This window comes from Melospiza melodia, chromosome 22, assembly GCF_035770615.1.
Source record: "Melospiza melodia melodia isolate bMelMel2 chromosome 22, bMelMel2.pri, whole genome shotgun sequence".
Classification (NCBI taxonomy): Eukaryota; Metazoa; Chordata; class Aves; order Passeriformes; family Passerellidae; genus Melospiza; species Melospiza melodia.
This window is the reverse complement of record NC_086215.1, coordinates 3,510,723-3,530,912: the sequence shown is the minus strand read 5'-3', so window position 1 is coordinate 3,530,912 and position 20,190 is coordinate 3,510,723. Positions and strand designations below refer to the sequence as shown.

Here is a 20,190-nt window from a genome sequence, read left to right as displayed (position 1 = left end):
TCTCTGAGCACAAATCATGTCAACTGTGGATCTAATCTCACCCTAAATAGCTGAGGAAGAGAGAAAGGTGTGGAAGGAGCACTGCCACTCCTTGTTCCCTAACTGGATTACAGCTCTTCTGGACCACTGCAACCCTGCAGAATCACAGAAAGCCCAAGCAGAGATCCACAGTCCATGACTGACAACACAAGCAGACTCCCCAGGAGCTCTGCAGTGCCTGCGTGGGGCACAGAACCTGCCCTGGAGTCTCTCCAACACCAGAACTGTCCCTCCTTGGTGCCACTGCTGCAGCCAGAGCCCCAGAGCTGCAGGGACTGTGGGGCAGTAATGCTCTCCTCACCCAGAGCTCCAATTCATGCTTCTGCAATAATGGAGCCTAAAACTTCAGTCAAAAGCCCTGGAATTGAAAGAGCAGAGATCCACAGGCACATATCCCTATTTCATGTTGAACTCGCCCTACTCACACACCTGCACTTGAATGTCTCCATGGTAAATTAAACTGAACACTTGCTCTTACATTTACAACACATAAAGATCCAGCAACAAACACCATTACCAAAAAGCAGGACAGCTTTTCTCTCCTGACCCTCTTCTCTGGCCCTGATTTTTCTATGCCATCCCAACCAAGATACCAACAGACACATGGAAAACACCCAGCCCTATCCTTCTCAGCAGATTCAAAAGTTAAATAAAGCCCCTAAAAACTCCTGGATGGTTTAGCTCATTGGTTTTACTCCACATGCTTATTTAGCCCTCAAAGTCTCCTCCCACACAGGCTGTCTGCTGTCATCAATAAAAGCCATTTACTCTTTTCCTCCCTCATAATATGTATCTTAATACTTAATGCATCCAAAATACAAACTAACAGCTTCATTATTTCCACCTGGAGATCTCTCATGTCCCTCAGCTCCATGCAGCTTCCACAAGAGAATTAACACAGAAGGTGAGACCCACCCTTATGCAGGAGAAGAGAAAAGAGGTTTTTTTCCCCCATTATCAGCCCAGTTTCCTTCCTCTCACGTGGGCATTTACATCCCTGATCTCCTGTTTGGCACAGGTACTGGGAAAATTAAAATCCAAAGCTCTGCACTACAGAGGTTTCTGAAGGGACTTTGAGGATTCTTTACTAGAAAGCTCCCCAAGTGTAACAATAAGGGCTAAGCAGTTTCTGTGAAAGTCTGGAGCTTCTGCAGATATTCTTGGGGATGTGGCTGCAATGGGATTTTCAGCTTAGCTGGCAAGACCAAATAAAAATCAAAGCTTTCCTGCTTCTCTGGCAAGTGCATATGATGAAACCTCTGAAGTGTGAAATTTACAGAAGCAGAAAATGTGAGAGGGCCACTGGTAGCACAGATCCTGAATTTATTCCCCCAGGAGATCCTGGTGACAACTTGATTCCTGATTCCAGGAGCAGCACACTGAGAGCACTGCAGGCACATTCCATGGAATCAGCCCTGGATTCAGCACCACCAGCTTGTGCCACCCCTGGGCCTGCACTCTGCATCTACAGCCAGCAGCACAAAAAAGGAGAAATTCCACTGCCCTCGAGTTTCATGGGAAAGATTTAATCCAACACTCAACTCTCCACCCCAAGATCCTTCCATTGCTGTGCTCTTTGCCTCATGACAACCACTGAGCCCTTTCTGCTTCACCCTCTCATTAATTATTGAGAAAAAACACAGAGTGTTCCACAGAGGAAAAGAGGAAACACATGTGGCAGGAAAAGAAGAATGAAATTTTGGAGAATAACAGGAGTTTTTGTCAAATTTCACCTAGTCTGTAAGCTAAGAGAAAAAATGAACAAATTAAGATAAAAATAATTCCTCTGAGATTCCAGGCAAAGGAGAAAGCTGAACATTGTGGAACTATGAACATAGAATTTACATTAAAATGACAAAAAGAACTACATCCTATTTTATTAACAAGTTTTTCTTTCTCATAAATTCAAAGCAAAAATGAAGCACCAGAAGAAACCTGATGCTTTTCAAAGCCCTTGTCCAATGTCACTTTTAAATATGGGCCCAGAAGTGCCATAAAGCCTGGGCTTCAGGACAAATTGTGAAGATGAAATGCTGGAATATCACAGAGCTTGTAAAATTGAGAGAACAGATAATCGACTTTAAAGGAGAAAAAGAAAGATTTGGAAAGGACCCAAAAATAATGATGAGGTGATAGATTTATGGGTCTTGATCCCTGACTGGTAAGGGGTTAATGGGAGCAGAAAGATAATCTGGAATTAACAGGAGGTAATTCAGTTCTTGAGAGAGAAGAAAAATCTCAGGAAAATGAGCTTCAGTAAAAGAGAAAGAATCCAGTCCTGAGTAGCAAAAAAACAAGGGAAAAAAAAAAAAAAAAAAGAGGAATAGGTGGAATCTGCCAGGCTGGCTGAGACAACAAAATGAAATCTGAAACCAGAAACAAGCAGGAAAACAACAGCAGGAAAAGACAGAGAGAAAAAGTGGCTGTTTAGGAGAAATAGCCTGGAACCACATGGAATGGCACAAGTGGGAAGCATCTCTCAAAAATTAGGCCAAAGAATTGACAAGCACCTCAGAGCCTGGGAAGAACACAGCTCATCAAGCAGCACCTGCTGAGCACAGCAGGTTCAGCTCCACAGCCTCTGCCTGGGGTGGGAAAACCAAAATCCCACAGTGAGGATGCTGGGACAGAGCTGGTCAGGAACACAAATAACAACAATTGTTTAGAAAGGAGGAGGTTGTGCAGAGATGGACATCACAGTGGCCAACAAAACACAACAAACCCCCAGAAGTGCTCTGTGTAACTCAGGACTCATGGAACATTCCAGAAGCTGGAAAAGGAGATTGTGCATTAGACACAAATGATGTCTGTGAACTAATTCTAACTCTAAATGACAAGATCACAGAATAAATCAAGGGCATTAATCATTATTATTGGCAACAAGGCTAACCACAGCCATCATATTGCATTTTTAATTACCTGTATTTCCTTTTAAGCATTAAATCCCAAATCAGGTGCTACTTCCAAGGTCCAGGAAGGAACCTGTCTTGTAGGGGAATTATTCTCTAACCTGTTCTATAAGTGAGCATTAAAACCCCACAGTTACACCCACAACAATCACTCATAACACACTCAACTCCCTGGCTCTGTCTGGGAACAGAACTGGGGAGGTTTTCCAGCAAAAAGGAATAATTAATCCAAGACAAAGGGCTTGGCCAAAGCAGCAATTAACCAAGCAAAGTGCAGGCTCTGGGCAGATTTTTTCATTTGAATTATGAAGGATATGAGAAACTTGGGCCATAATTCCCACCCCACTGGGTTAAGTGCTCTATAGGCCTTGAACAAAGATTTTTCTCTAAGCCATTTAATATTGTCACGTTCCCTGAATTGCTCCTTGCTGGAGTTAAACCACCTGAGAGAGGGACCACACTCCTATACCCACCCCATAAAAACATGGTTTGCTGTGGGATGCACCTGCAGCAGCACAAACATCCAACACTGGGATTAAATCCATGGCATCACTACTATTGGAAAAGACCTCCAAGGTCATCAGGTCCAAGCTTTAACTGAATGCCTCCAGGCCCACTAAACCTAATCACAAAGTGCCACATCTTGGGTGTTCACACGTTTTTTGGAGCACCTCCAGGGATAGTGACTCCACACTGCCAGAGCAGCCTCTTGAGATGTCCAACTATTCTTCCAGTGAATAAATTATTCCAAAAATCCAACTTGAACTTCCCCTGGCCATTCCCTCTGCTTCTGTCCCTGATCCTGGGAGCAGAGCCTGACCTGTCCCACTGTCCCCTCCTGTCAGGAGCTGTGCAGAGCCACAAGGGCCCCCTGAGCCTCCTTTGCTCCAGGCTGAGCCCCTGCCCAGCTCCCTCAGCCCCTCCTGGGGCTCCAGACCCTCCATGTCCTTCTTGCACTGAGTGGCCCAAAATTAACCCCAGGATTTGATGAGTGGCCCCTCACCAGCACCCAGCACAGAGGGACAGTCACTCCCCTGCTCCTTTGTTCAATACAGTAACAAAAATTCTAAAAAATACTTTAAAAATCCCAGACCTACGTATGTTTGAATGGCAGAACTCACTCATAGAAATGGGATTTGGAGATGGAGAGGAAGCTGCAGTCTCTGTTGGCCTTGATGGTGAAGATGAGGGGCTCCCCAGTGAGCACAGCCAGCTGCCCCACCAGCTCCCCAGGGTGGGTGATGAAGAGGCAGGTGTCCTCCTCAGAGTCAATCTTCCTCTGGTACACATGGAGCATCCCAGAGACCACAAAGCAGACATTGACATCCTGGAGCAAATGGGAGGGAAAAATAAAACAAAATTAAAAAAATATCTCAATTAAAATCCCCCCCCCGCCAGATTTTCAAAGCAATTATCCCAGTGACAGAGCTATCATGACCAATCTGTTTCCCAGAAAGCTCCCCTATAGCTTTTGAACAATTAGGTGGTAAAATAAGATACAATAGTGAATTATTAAAAGCAGGGTATGAATATTTAAAACTAAGCAGGCACAATATTGAAAAATGCATTTCTCTTTGGGTGGTTGTGAAAAATGAAGGCTGCATCCTGAGATATCAAGGAATAACAACAGAACTGGGAGAGGAGGAGATAATGGGGAATCACAGCTGCAGGATGAGGGGCATGGCAGGTCAGCAGGGCAGAGCCCAGCAGTGCAACTGCAGCTGCCCATCATCTGCTTTGCATAAGCTCCTCTATTTATACAGGATTATTATAAATGAAGCTTGTTATATCCTAAACACACTTTGCTATCAACAAATAATGCTGGATTGGTTTTCTATGAGGGCTTTACTGCCACTGATGGCATCATAAAAGCCCAAAGTGCAGGGTTGAGAGGCTTCCCAGTCCCCAGAGCTCCCGAGGAAGATGAAGGATGACCCCACACCTTCCCACGAGGTCCATCAGAGCTGACAACACCCAGAGCCCCACCCTGGCTGTGCTGCAGCCCTGTCCTGTCAGCAGGAGGGCCCAGAGATGGGGGGCTTCACCTCCAGAAGGGGTGGCTTGGGAAGGGACGGGTGGGAATGTTTTATTTCCATAAATGTGTATAAACACCTCCTGGAGGGGCACAGAGTGAGCAGACTCACCTGATCTCCCTGCCTGGACAGCACAGTGCCAGCAGTGACCTGGTGCAGTGTCACTTTGCCATTCAGCAGGGCAGGATTCTGGAGAAGAAAAGGGTGGAGGGAAAATTTACTGCTCTGTGCACAGGTAAAGGTGCCAGAATGTGAGGAACCACCCAAATAAAGTAAGAACAACAGTTAAGACTATTTTACAAGTACTTGTATCTCTTTAAAATATGGCACCTATTTTTATAATTCTCTACCCACCCAATATTTCTTCCAGAAGAGGAAAAAAGGTGTGATTTAATTGATTCATTAAGGTGTGATTTAATTGATCTATTTGAATTGATCACATTTGGATTCTTAAGGATTTTCCATTCATCAATTTCCCCCCCCAGACTCTTTAAAGGGTCTTTAATGAAAAAAGATTTGTATCAGCTGGCATGAAAACCATCAAACATAAAGTTACTTTCAAAGGAAGGTGAAACTAGAGGAGATTCTCTGTATCAGGGAGTACCAGGACAGGATAATCCAGCACTGGCTGTGTCCCAGCCCAGCCCTGGGCACACAGTCAGAGCTCATTTTCACACACACTGTCCAACAAAAGCTTCCCCAAGCTCATCAGCTCCTGTGCTCAGGCACACAACAGTGGGAATTTCACTCCCAACTGAAAAGCACATGGAAGGAAAGATCTTCCCAAAAGCCACCCTCAGTTTGGACCCCAATCCCTTGCAATGCCAAGGAGATGAGCTGGCTGAGCCTAAAATTTCCTTTGATCCAAACATTGCTTTTATCACCACAATCCTGAGTGCATAACAGACACCCAAACAGGCACAGAGAGACTTTTCCTTCCATCTCAAAGAACTGCCCACACAATCTGGGGTCCTGTGTGCAGCCAGGATCAAACCCTAATGCTTCAGGCCACCTTTGCTTTGGCATAACCTTCACTCAACCCAACAAATCACACAGTCACAGACTGGCTTGGTTTCAAAGGGACCTTAAAGCTCATCCAGTCATGGCAGGGACATTTTCCACTGTCGCAGGTGCCCCAAACCCCAATGTCCAGCCTGGCCTTGGGCACTGCCAGGGATCCAGGGGCAGCCACAGCTGCTCTGGGCACCCTGTGCCAGGGTCTCACCATGCTTCAAATAAAGAATTTCTTCCTAATATTCAATGTCAGCCTGCCCTCCTTCAGCTTAAAGCCATTCCTCCTTGCCCTGTCACTCCATGCCCTCAGTCCCTCTCCAGCCTTCTTATAAACCACTCAGAAATTCAGCATTTTATCAGCACCCTGAAGGGGCTGGGGCACAAAGCAAGGCTCAGTTATGAGTGCACAGGTCAGGCTGAAGCAGTTCTGGCTCTCACAGCCTCCCTGGGTGCTTGCCTGTGCCTCAGAGGCAGAAGCACTAAAGCTGCACTCACAGGAGAACCAATTGAGCACAAGAGCAGAGCACAACGTGACCCCAGCCATCAAGTCCATTCCAGCAGGAAACCAGCACAGCAGAGATGTAAACACTCCACCAGTGTAATTGTTCTGCCAGGCTGGAATTGTTCTATTTTGGGGTGAAAAGAAATAGTGCAAGTGAAATAATCACAATTATTCTTTACACCTACTGCTGATAAAAAGAACATATTTTCATCAAAAATAGTTTTATTAAAGCCAATCTGTTTCATGGGAACATATCCAATGCAGAGAACCTGACAAGCACCTGTCAAAATATTTCAGTTCAGCAACAGCAACTCAACTAATTTCTATAATGTTTTTTCTATATTTAGACATTTATGGTTGTATAGTATTATCTATTCTCAAAGCCAAAGTTGTAACTCTGAAAGTGCCTCTCAGCAGGGGAATTCAGGCTCCTCCATGAGCTCTGCTTATCAAGAGCATTTTCAGGCTGCATCAGCTCAAAAAATAAAAAATTGCTGCCAAGATTTTCTTCATGTCTAAGACTACTTAAGTACTGGGATAGATTGTACTCAGGGCTGTGAGAGCCTCAGCATTGGAGATCTTTAAAGCAGCTCAGCCAAAAACCTGCCAGAAATGACTTGGCAGCATCTGATTGTGCCTCGGGCATGGCAGGGACTGAGTGACCTCAGGCAGAGCTTGGACTCCTCCTTTGCTGGGCAATCTCTGCCCCACGAACCAAGAAAAGAAATGACAAATGAAAACCATCCTGTCTCTCTCACATGGCTGAGACCTGCAAACCCCAATTCAGCACTGCACAGCCACAGGGTTTAGGGTAAAATCTGCACTGAGCCCCCCAGGGAGGGAAAATAACAAAAAAATTACCCCAAAAAGCTCCATTTCCCAGCAATGTGATACATGACTGCGATACATGATTGCAGCAGGAAACTCAACAAAGTTGCTTACAATAGCAAATTTAAGAAGCAACAAAGGTTATTTCTAGGTGACAAATTAGCAGGAGTTTATGGTAGGAAGTGAAAACACAAACCAGTTATAAACAAGTTAAATACAGCAATAATTAACTGGGACAAATAATATTTTTGCCAAAGGAAATTCCCTTGTAATTCACAAAGAAGAGATGCCAGCAACACTGCTTAACCCTCCTCATCATAGATAAAGCTGAAAACACACAAAAACTGTAGGAGATTGAAAACCATTCATGACAGAGATCCAAGGAATTCAAGTCACTTAAAACAAAAGAAAAAAAAAAAAAGAAAATTTTAATTCTGATGTCAGATACCTAAAGGCTATTTGAAATAATGCCTCTCTTTCTAGAGACATTTATCCTCTCTCTCTGTCACATAAAAAAACCTCAACTAAACAATCAAAAAACCCCAAAGCTACCAGCTGTCATCAAAACACCTCAATTTTATTCACTCTGATTGGGTGCTCTGAAAAATAACAATTTAAAATGCTTCCATCTTATTTTTTAAGAGAAGACCTTACAAGAATTCATTTCCTTTCATGTAAGCAGAGCAGCATTGAACACAAATACTTTGTACACAGTAAGATTATTCTTGCATTTCTTGTAGAAGAATCAACTTTTGTATTACTACCTGGGAAAAAAATTGAGATTTCAATTTTTGACATTTGGCCACATCCCAACAGAATTTCATTTGCTTGTGAAAAACTACAGTGCTTGAAAATCCTACTTTATTTCAGCAGTATTTAGATCTTTATGTTATAAATTCTGCCTATTAGGAGCTGCATTTTAAGGATACTGTTGAAATCAACTTTATCTCTGAACTGCTACTTGGTAATTACTGAGAAATTTATTCTAGACTAAAAGAAAAGTGCTGTAATAAGGAGCTTCAGTAATCTTGGCATTTTGCTTATGATCTGATAGTTGGCTCAAGAACAGAACAGATGAAGTCTTACTCCTTCTGCAACAATAATTTATTCTAAAATAATCTGCAGCCTTTCATGAGGATATGAATGCCTGAAAAACCCTGAAAATGAACATAATGAGGCAGGTAAGGCTCCTGCAGCCTGAGAGACCTCAGACCAGTGAGGATGGGGAACAGGCACCTCCAGCCTCACAACTGGGAGCTGAAAGACCCTGACAGGGATTTTGAAGCTGCAAGGGGAATAATTTTGGAAGTCAGGAAGGAATGCTAAAATCTAGAAGTAAAATCTTTTAAATTCTAGCTGGTGTTGTTTGCTGACAGCTCTGAAGGCAGGAGGAGGTGCAGCAGCTGTGCCCAGCCCCTGGCAGCAGCAGCAGACAGGAATTATTGCAGAACAGGCTGGAACAAACCAGGGCTGTCTGTGGCTGACTGAGACAGATGCTGAGCTTTCCCAAACTGTCTGAGCATCCACACGAACAGACACACCTCTGTAACGAAATGCAGCTGGAATGATGAGAACAATTTTCAATCCTTCTTACACCACCAAGTGTCTGGGCCTCTAGCTTGTCAGAGTGACCCCAAGAAGAGCTGGAAAGTCTCTTTTCCCAGCCTGGCACTTGAAGAAGGAGTCAGGGCTCTTCATTTCTCAGTCTCGAGGTTGTTTATTGCTCCTTATCTATAAAATTCTTTCTCCTGTCTAGCTGAGGTCTGCTCAGCAAGACAGTTCAGGCACTCTGCCTGCCCCCAGGGTGGTGTTATCTTTTTATACTAAAAACTACATGTACAATATTTACAATTATTTTCCAATACTTATCACCTATGTCAGACAGTGAGCTCCTACTCTAAACCAATCTAAAAGTGCCACCATCACAGCAGAAGATGGAGGCCAAGAAGAAGAAGGAGAAAGGCTGGACACACCCAGATCCCTCCATCTTGCCTCCTGAACCCCCATTCTAAAAACCCCAAAATCTTTTTCACTTTGTGATAACTTCACTATCATTCTGCTTAATTTGTCGTGGCTTGCAGATCTTCATCTAAGGTTGGTAATTTGCTCCACGGGTCATAAGCAAAACCACACAGGGGCATTTTGGGCTCTGAGCCCCCTGGCAGGGTCCTGGCTGCTCAGGACAGACTGAGGGATGTTCTGGGTCCTGACAACCAAGGGGCTGAGCTCAGCAGGGATCAGGCACTGCCCCTGCCATGGGCACAGGACCCAGCTGGGAGATGCTGCCATGCCCCCAGGAAAGCACAGGGACAATTCCAAACCCAAACACCTCCCTAGGATGCAGTGCCACCATGATTCATGGGTTCAGCAATCACCTGGACTTTTAGATAACTTCCCACACTCATGAGGGGGCAGGAATTGCACATGTGCTGCTTGCACAGAGAGGGGAGATTCATGCTCTGCATTCCAGTCTGGTCTCTTGAAATGGCAGAATAATTCAAATTTATTTCAACCCCTCTAATGACCTAAACAGGCTGTTGAGTAAAACATCCAGCCCATCTCCAGCACACTGAGGAGACAAATCCACTTTTCAGTTCCTGGCAGAATGAAATGAAAAGCAAAGCAAAGGCAGTTCCCCTTGCAATAACTCACATCAAGTTTCATCAGGGCTGAGAGGTCTCTCTTTGCTGTTTCCACGATGGCATCAATGTGTTTGCTGTTACAGGAGTCCTGCACAGCACTGTAATGGAAAACTGCTGAAGGAGTTTCTGTCACTGTCACTGTCTTCTTCAATATCGACTGCAAAGAGAAGGAACACATCAAGGATCAGGTTAAACATCAAAACTGGCACCTACCAAAACTGGCCTTTATCCTCTGCATTCTCTACCCACCACAACTGGTGGTCTGAAAAAAAAGAAATCTAGGTTTCCAAAAAAGCAACAGCTTCCTAACTTCATTATCCCTGCATTTTTCTGCACAGCCTGACACTTGAATCAAACAAAGTTACTCATCACAGCTTGTGGAAGGGAAGGAATGAGAGACTTCACAAACTGGGCTGCTGCCAGCTTGATGAAACTAAAACTTTACCAACCCTCTACACAAAGATGGAGGAAAAGATAAAATGCCTGTCAAGGTCACAGTGAGCAATATTTTCATTCCACATTTTAAGGTGCAGGTTTATAAATCAAGAGGGGTTTTGTGCTCTTGACTTCCTGGTCAGTATTTGTAAAAAGCAGACCACAAAAATAAAAACAGATTGATAAATAATGACTGGAAACCTACAGCTGATACAAGGTTTTCATTCCTTGTTGTAAAGGTCCTCTCACAAATAGAGCATGGTCTGACAAATCCAAATAATCCATTTCATGAGTCAGGGGAAGAAAATACATAAAAAGCTGCAGCAGTGGCTTCCCATTGCTCACCAAGGGAATCTCAAAATGTGCAATAAAATGACTTGATGGCCACTAACATCTACTGAAACACCTGTAAGTTAAAAAACAATGACACAAAAACATTCAAGGCCAGGTTGGGTGGTGCAGAGAAGGTGTCCCTGGCCACGGTAGGAGGACTGGATCAGCTGGGCTTCAGAGGTGCCTTCCAACCCAAACCATTCTGTAAATCCAAATATCCCAACTCACAGAGAGCCACAAGGGCAGTGTTTTGCGGGCAGGAAGAAAACCTTTACATGACTGCAGGCAGAATGAGGTGAGGAAGGGCAGGAAGTATCACCAGCTGGGGGTTATGTTCAAATCACCAACAGGACAGGACTGCTGGGGAACGTGCCTTGAGCTATTTTATTTTCCAGCACCACTCTCATTACATGGTTATGACAATGGGAAGATGCCAGCAGCTCACATCCCAGGCAGCAGACCAAGAACTTAATGTTACAACTTGCTGTAGCGTGTTTTTATGTTTTATAATGGTTTTGTCTTTGGATCTCCTTATTTTCCCCGAATGGTTTACCCCAAATTGTGTCCCCTCCCTCTACTTGTGTAATCCCTTTCCTTTGCTGAGATCATCCCCAAACCCCCACCCTCAGTCACTCAGCATCCCATCCCCTCCATCTAGAACGTTCTGTCCAGGACATGGAGTGATTGGCCAGAGGCCAGGGGTCAACCCTCCAAGTGTTTCTCCTTACCTTCTCCTAAATGTCCACTCGCCCATATCCATCCCTTAATTTTTGTTATTGGTTAGTAAAATCTTATCTACTTTAGGTTTCCACCTCCCTTTAAATGTAACCTTGGCACCTCTCCCGGGGCTCTCGGCAGGAGGCCCCCTGAGATTGTAGAGGCTCCCCTGGAACTCCTGAAATAAACCTTGGATTAACCCCTGCTAAGAGTCCATCCCTTCATCTTCCACCGTTATTCCAGCATCTCCTCTGCTGCAGGTGATCAGCCTGGCTGCCCTCTGTCCCTCTGTACCTCTGGGGATCAGCCTGGCTGCCCTCTGTACCCCCAGTGTAGCCATGATATTTTCTGAAAAATCCTTTCCTTAGGATTTTTCCTCCTGAGAAGCTGGGAGGCCTCAGGAACAAAATGTAAACAATGACTATCTGCTGCTGTGGAATGCAACAGGTGCATCTGGGATTGGTCTCATAGAGTTGTTTCTAATTAATGGCCAATCACAGCTGGCTTGGACTCTCTGTCCAAGACACAAGCTTTCGTTATCATTCTTGCTTTTCTATTCTTAGCCAGCCTTCTGATGAAACCTTTTCTTCTATTCCTTTAGTACAGTTTTAATATAATATATAAAATAAAATAATAAATCAAGCCTTCTGAAACATGGAGTCAGATCCTCATCTCTTCCCTCATCCTAAGGTCCCTGTGAACTCTGTCACATCCTCAGGGATCAGCCTGGCTGCCCCCTGTCCTTCTGTACCCCCAGGGATCAGCCTGGCCACCTTTGGTACCCCCCCAGGGATGGGGATCAGCCTGGCTGCCTTTGGTGCCCACAGGGATCAGCCTGGCTGCCTTTGGTGCCCACAGGGATCAGCCTGGCTGCCTTTGGTGCCCACAGGGATCAGCCTGGCTGCCTTTGGTGCCCACAGGGATCAGCCTGGCTGCCTTTGGTGCCCACAGGGATCAGCCTGGCTGCCTTTGGTGCCCACAGGGATCAGCCTGGCTGCCTTTGGTGCCCCCAGGGATCAGCCTGGCTGCCTTTGGTGCCCCCAGGGATCAGCCTGGCTGCCTTTGGTGCCCCCAGGGATCAGCCTGGCTGCCTTTGGTGCCCCCAGGGATCAGCCTGGCTGCCTTTGGTGCCCACAGGGATCAGCCTGGCTGCCTTTGGTGCCCACAGGGATCAGCCTGGCTGCCTTTGGTGCCCACAGGGATCAGCCTGGCTGCCTTTGGTGCCCCCAGGGATCAGCCTGGCTGCCTTTGGTGCCCCCAGGGATCAGCCTGGCTGCCTTTGGTGCCCACAGGGATCAGCCTGGCTGCTTTGGTGCCCCCAGGGATCAGCCTGGCTGCCTTTGGTGCCCCCAGGGCAAAGGAGAGTGCCCCCTCCCTGTCCCCGCTGTTCACCGCGTCAGGGCAGGCCGGGGTTCCCTCAGTGGCTCCCAGAGGAACCAGAACACCAACTCACTTTAAAAGTTTTTTGACCAATCCCACAAAGCAGATCCTGCCCCAGGATTCAGGCTGGGCCCTGGGAAGGGCAGACCCACCTTGGCCACGCCGGGGCTGCCGGCGGCGTCCTCGGGGGCCAGGTGCACCCGGGCCCTCTCGTAGGCCATGTCCATGTCAGACTTGGCACTGCTGGAATTGTCTGCAACACAAAGCAACACAGAAATCCTGCTGTGAGCACCTCCTGCACTGCAGCTCCTCACAAACAGCAGCTAGCACACCAAGGGAGCAACTTGGCACCTCCACGTTCTGGTTATTTCCCAGCTCCTTCTGACCTGGAACTTGAAATCCTCCCATGGAACTCAGGTGTGCAACACATCCCAGAACTCCCACACCCACTTTGTACAGGGTACAGTTATTGTTTGGAGGTTTTGTGTGGGGCTTTTTGTCCACTGAGAATTGGCAGAGCACTGGAGAGAGGGAACTCTGATAACTTCAAACTTTGAGGTGTTTTTTATGCCTTTCTGCAAAACTGCCTGAAGTGCTGCTGCTGATGGTTCATTTCAGCTGCTGCATCTTATTTTCAATACTCCACAAATCCTTGAAATCCTTCATAGGGTTGACATTAAGTTTCAGGGGCCAATTTCCTCATTGGTGAGAGCAGCTCACCCTCTGAGCTCATCTGTTGCCCACCTAGATGTTGATGGGTTTGTACAAAAGGTGGGATCTGCTGAAGAAATCTTATTTATTTTAAAAGCCTTTCTGGAAAAATTAAACATATTTTCTATTCAGTTCCACATCCTTGGAAGTCACAGTGCCAGGATGTAGCTGTCCTTCCTTTATCAATCCAGGTCACCTTTTATGCCCTAAAACCAGGCTCTGCTCAAGGGGAGGGACACAGGAAGAATATAAGACAGTTATTAAAACAACAGCTACAACAACCACAACAACAACAATAATAACAGTAGCAGTAAATCCACCAAATAATAATAACAATAACAGCAATAATAATAATAATAACAGCAAATCCACCAAGTTTTCCTCACTGTTTTCAGGAAATTATTCTTAGTAATATCTTCACCAAACTAAAGAATTTTTTTGCACCCAATAAATTGCCATTTCATAGGGAGAAAATTATGATCAGCAACTTCTATAAGTCTTTCTACACAAAGCATTTTGCCCCTAAAAATTTCAAATCTCTTCTACAACTTGTCCAAATTGTGGTGCTGAAAGTCACATAAGAAACTCCCTTACAGTTCTCACTTAATTAATGAATTTGAAGTCAATGCTACTTCCATTCCTTACATCCCAATTTTAATACATCTTAATTACATTAAGACCTTGGCTGTCCCATGCACCTTCCAGGAACTTCTCTGAGTTAATCAATAATGAAAACATAACTGGGAAACTCCTCCTGTTTGAAAACCTTGAACAGGATTCCCACAGCCTAAAGATTTACAGATGAGTTTAAGAATCATGCAGAAATTGCAATTTCCCCTAACAAATAAAGCTATAATAATTTCAACCTTATTTCTATGCCTAATATATCTCCAAAGTAGACTATTCAGAAAAGTTTACATTTTCTTCCTTACACCTTTAACCTTCAGTCACTACATTGTTCTTACACTTTTGCTTTTTTAAGTACAAATTGCTGCTCAGGAATAAGCTGGACCCTTTGGAACAGCAATTGTCCCTCCCGAGTGGTAAATTCTGTCACCTAAAAAATTCAAAATTTTAATTCTGAATTCTTTCCCCACCTGTCCCTCTCAAGAGGCAAACACTTGAATTTGCCCAGGATTGCCACAAGCTTTGGGAATTTGGCTTTTGGAACCAGAATTTACCATTGTGAGCTGTGACCATGTGACAATACCACCCTACCATGAAGGGTGAATTCCATAAACTGAATTTCAAAAGCACAGTTTTTACTTCTGAAGGGTTTGACTCCTATCTCCCACCCCAGCCAGGCCAAGGGAAGAAGCTCACTGCCACAAATATTCACATCTACCTCAGAGTACCCTTTCCATGTCATCTTGAGGAAATGGCCTTGAGTTCTGCCAGGGGAGGTTTAGAATAGATATTAGACAAATCTTTTCATGGAAAGGGTTGTAAAAAACTGGCACAGGCTGCCCAGGGCAGGGGTGGAGCCACCAGCCCTGAAGTGATCAAAGGACATGTGGGTGTGACACCTGGGGACAGGGTTTAGTGCTGAACACAGGGTGGTGCTGCCTGGCAGTTGGACTTCAAGATCTTAAATCTCAAGATGTGCAATAAAATGACTTGACAGCCATAGCATCTACTGAAACACCCATAAGTTAAAAAACAATAACACAAAAACATTCAGGGCCAGGTTGGGTGGTGCAGAGAAGGTGCCTTCCCTGCCAGTGCCACACATCAGGGCTCTGGGAGAACAGCTCCAACTCTTAGGGAAAAAACACCAGAACAATAAAAAACAACTTCTGTTTAAATTAAAAATAGAGTTAGGAAGACTTACTTCCAGGGACAATGAAGGGGTGAGGTTGTTACATCCAAAAGGCCCTGCTGGTTTATTTCTGCTTTCTAATTCCTCAGTCCCCCAGCCCAGATGCCTCCATGAATTAATTCTCTCTTTCTCCACCCAAAGTTACTACACTTATAAAGCAGAATAGCCTGAGCTGACAGAATTTATTCCCTCATCTGCTATGCTTCAAGCTAGATAACTACACAAAAAACCAAAGAGATTACAGCCAGCCCCAGGAGCAACTGAGGCAGAAGTGTTTTCTCCCAAAGCAATTTTTAGCAGTGTTTATTAATTCTAACAACAAGCAAATCAAGGAGATGTTGAGATAACAGCACTTCTATGACTCTAACAATTTTCTCCTCTCTGAATTAATAACGAACATGATCAATATTCCATGGAGTCTGAACACACAGTAAGCAGTGGAATAGAATCTCAAGCACTATCTTGATCTTTTCATTGCAGACATCAAGACACTTTCTGTGCAAGCTAAACAGTGAGAAAAAATCAGCTCTGTTAACTGAGGCAAATCATAATTACCCAATTAGATATGCTGCTTCTGTCAGTAAAAATTAGCTCTCCCTATCTGCTAAGCTCTGTGTACCTTGGCATAACTTCTATGACACATAAAAGGAGAAAGGAAGGACAAATGGACATACCCACTGAGAGGTTTGCAGGGATCCTTCCATATTAAAGCTCCTAAGAACACACAGGGACTGTTACTGAAATGTCTCAGGGCTGCACAGGCAGAGCTCACTGAACTGCCTCATTTACCTGGGGAAGGGGCTGTGTTCAGGGCAAGGATTAATTAATTTATCACTGAATCAATTCTGCTGGTGCATTTTGTAATTCCCAGTGTAAAACAACCTCACACACGTGAAGATCAAGCCAAGTCAGTATTTTCTCTTAATTTGTCTCCCTGCTTTAGAAAGATGATCTGCTCACCCCAGCCAAAATCCTATTTCTGCATCACATCCACCCCCTCTGGACAGCAACATGGAAACCATGAAGAATCTAAGTGGGACCCTTTACACTTGCCCAGAAGGACTGAAGAGGAAACAAATGAGCCCTCCAGTGTCAAAACTGCAGGAACTCCCCATTGCTCTCCTCTGTGCACAGCAGCAGCTTCGTGTGGCAGCAACAAGTGACACAAACCTCACCCTGGGGAAAGCTCTGAGGGCTCCCTCCTTCTTCCTGTCTCCAAACCCTTCAACACTCACAGTATGTCCCTTTCTCCTAAGTCACTCAATAGCCAAGGTGAGCAATAAAAGCATCTTCTGAAGTAGCCAGGGCACCTTTACTCCACTGATTAAACATTTCTCTATTAGCAGTGCCTGAGCATGAGCTTGGATTCCCTGGCAGAGGTTAATTTATTACTCAACTAACAGAGACAGATGGCTGTGCTCTGTGACTCCCACAAGAACTCCAGTTTTTCCACCTTGAAGCACAAAGCTGCCCTGAACACCAGGCCCAGAGGAAAATACCTACAGCAGAGTAACTGAAGTTCCCTAAAATGACACTGCAGCATCAAAGCAGCTCAGCCTCATAAATGTCTCCTCAGAGCATCCCATGATCCATCACCTTTATTATCCTCTCTGAAGAACATTCCTCTAAAAGCAGCAAAGCAATGTAATGTGCTTTTTGGGACAATCAGCCAAGCAAGAAACGTGTGTCATCTTTTATGTGAAAGATGGTGGCCTATCATCATAATTCAGTTTGTTTCAGTAATATCAATTAATAAAGCTCCTCATTTGCAGGTCTTGGTAGCCAAATGATGTTCCCCATTGCTGATAATGACAGCAAGGGAATGCTCTCTGGGATAATAGTCCATTTGTTACTAAATAATTTTTTGACCAATGAGTTAGGAAGCAGCACACTGCAAGATGATTATGTACCATGAACAGGGCTGAAAGATGATTATCCACCATAAACAGGAACATTATCTAACCCAGCACTCCAGAGATCATGTGGCTTCCCCCATGATTAGATAAATTACATATTGCCCACAATTTTGCCAAGCACTACTTACTAGAAGCCTCTGTAGAGCCTGCATAGGGAGGGGATGAAAGGCTTCTTCTGAAAACATGCTCAGAGTTTTCTGCACCAGAAATCCTCAACATGTCTGAAATTTAAAAGCAAATGTTATAACCACAAGGTATCCCCTAATAAAGCAAGTTTCACTAACAATAAGAACCTTTAACTACCCACTACTAAAGGCTAACTTAAAGATTCTGAAACGTGGACATTAAATTTAATATTAAATTAAACATTTTTCCTGGTTTTGATTCCATTAATTTTTTTTCCATCTGCAGAGGCAAAATTCAACTCCATCTATTTTCCTGGCTTTACCTTCAGTACTGAGTCTTTGGGCTGCAAAGACACATATCCAGCAATTCTTCTGCTGGTGTCTAGAGAGCTGAATTTTCCCAACTCCCTCTCTGCATTCAAAATGAGGAGTCACTGATTTTTCCCCCCTTCCTTCATACCTCAGTATCATTGAGAGCACAGTAATATTTCCCCATTGAAGCCAAGGACTATCCAAAGGCTTCAAACTTGGAATGAATCTAAGACAATCCTTAACTACTCTGATAAAATAAAAATTCTCTGATCAATAGCAGTGATATCAACAGTGGATCAAGTGTAGTGAAAGGACACAGGAGAATGGCTTCAAGCTGAAGGAGGGCAGGGTTAGACTGGATTTGGGGAGGAAATAATTTACTGTTAAGGGAGTGAAGCCCTGGCACAGAGCAGCTGTGGCTGCCCCTGGATCCCTGGCAGTGCCCAAGACCAGGCTGGGCAGGGCTGGGAGCAGCCTGGGACAGTGGGAGGTGTCCCTGCCATGGCAGGGGTGGCACTGGATGGGCTTTAAGGTCCTTTCCAACCCATGCCAGTGTGGGGCTCCATGCCAGGACTGGCAGGGCATGACCAGGGTGTGAGCAGACCCCAGGGGACAGCACAGGCTGGGATTCTGTGAGTAGCAAAAATTACAGAAGATGCCAGAGGACAGCTCCTCCATGTTTCCAGAAGCATTACCCATTTCCAGGGCTTCCCCAGACTTCTCAAGCTTCTCTCCACGCTCCTCCTCCAAAGCACTGGGTGTTTGTCTCTTCCCTGCCTTGCTGCCTCCAGTGCTGACGCTGCTCACGGAGATCAGAGGGGTGCCCTGGCCCTGCTGGGAGCAGGAGGGACAAGCAAACATCAACCAGCCCTCCCTGACACGTGTGTCCCACACCCTGGAGCCTGTACAGACCCCCAGGAACTGCTCAGCTTGTGCTCATCAGCCCCAGATCCCCAAGGGGCGCTTGCCCTGGAATCTGCAGTGTTGTCATCTTATTGCAAAAATTCCACACCTTCTTGGTGATTTCTCATGGGCTCTCTCCTCACCCAGCTAACCCACTCTTGTATAGCACTCATCCTTATTAGACACAGCTCTGGCCTCTTAAGGGCAGGCCCGCTCCTAATCTTTGATAATCAGTGCAGCTCCCACTCCTCAGGGGTGAGATTACCTTCTGCACTCTTTATTTTCTTACATTCTATCCCCCCACACTGCAGCTCCCTCAGGGCATCCCAGCAGGGCCTGGGGACTCCCAGCTTGACACCCTGAGCATTCCCTGTCCTCTGCCACCACGGGGGCAGCATTTTCCCCACTGCTCAGGCAGAGGTGACATCAGCAGCAAACATCAGAAGTGCTGAAGCACCAGCAGAGCACACTCATCAGCATGGAATGATGCACTTGGGAAGTTGCAGCCTCCCCACCAATTCCCCAGGCACCAGTGTAGGCTGGCTTTTATGGGCTGGTTATACAAGTGCCTCAGTGCTCAAGCACTGTCATTATGAAATTAGTATGTAGCATTTGCTTTATGACCTTCTGGAAGAAGGAAAAGCTCTGTGTGCCCTGCCAGGAGAGCAGAGCCTGCCTCCCAAACTCACACAGCTGAAGAGCTCCGTGGTCAGCCCCAGGTAGTTGTGCAGGGCCAGGAATGTCACCCTCTGCAGCCTCACCATGATGATCTGCAAGCAGGGAACAAAGGCAGCAGCAATGGGTTTAGCATTCTCCCACACTCGTTCTGGCATTTAGACACAATCATGCACCAGGGTACCTCAAAGCACTCTATAAAATACAGACTGTACCCTAAGCTGAAATTCCTTTTTAGCAGCTGGTAAACTGAGACAGAGACAGATTCAAATGATTTACCAATGACTTCACAATCATTTGATGCACGAGAATCCAAAGTCTTACTCCCAAACACCAAATGCTTTGTGTTTCCTATAAACATCAATAGTAAAAGTGCCTTGAAATAGAAGTACTTGTGTCCAATTTTCCTCTTCATTAAAAAAATAATTCCAGCTCTCCCCATAGAGAACCTGTCCCACTGCTCCACAAGCACTCAAAGCTAACACTGGGATCAGTGGCACTTTCCTCTGCCCTGCCAGCTAATTCCCACTCCTGAGCCATCCCCTCTTTTTTATCAGCTCTCACAGAGCAAATTAATTTGCTGCTAATGATCTGTTCTCCTTCAACCAGCAGTATGAGGAGGTTCATGTGTTGCTCATAAATCATCCAGAGACCAGAACAGTTTGCAAGGACAGATTCAGAAGTGATGGCAAAGCAAAAGGACAGCCCAGAGTGACTTCTGGGGTCACCCTGTGGCTGCTACACCTGTGGGACAAGGCAGCAGCCCTGGAAATCCTGAACCTGATCCCTGCACACCTCCCACCTGCAGGAGATGCTCCCTGGAGAGCTGTCTGAGCCCCTGCAAAGGTAAACACAACTGACACAAAGCACAGCTCTTCCCTCAGGTGCTGACAGAGG

At 45.4% G+C, this 20,190-nt stretch overlaps 1 protein-coding gene across 2 annotated transcripts in view; it reads right to left on the bottom strand.

Moving 5' to 3' along the window:
* Nucleotides 1-20,190, bottom strand: part of PNPLA7 (patatin like phospholipase domain containing 7) — a 137,265-nt gene that overhangs the window by 98,294 nt on the left and 18,781 nt on the right. The window contains exons 11-17 of one of the 2 annotated variants that reach the window (XM_063174394.1): nucleotides 19,308-19,388; nucleotides 18,411-18,549; nucleotides 17,407-17,499; nucleotides 12,985-13,085; nucleotides 9,978-10,124; nucleotides 5,093-5,170; nucleotides 4,070-4,275 (exon numbers count right to left, since the gene is read on the bottom strand). In XM_063174394.1, coding sequence (XP_063030464.1) covers nucleotides 4,070-4,275; nucleotides 5,093-5,170; nucleotides 9,978-10,124; nucleotides 12,985-13,085; nucleotides 17,407-17,499; nucleotides 18,411-18,549; nucleotides 19,308-19,388 — 845 coding nt within the window. The remainder of the gene's footprint in view (nucleotides 1-4,069; nucleotides 4,276-5,092; nucleotides 5,171-9,977; nucleotides 10,125-12,984; nucleotides 13,086-17,406; nucleotides 17,500-18,410; nucleotides 18,550-19,307; nucleotides 19,389-20,190) is intronic. The other variant, XM_063174395.1, reaches the window with a different exon arrangement.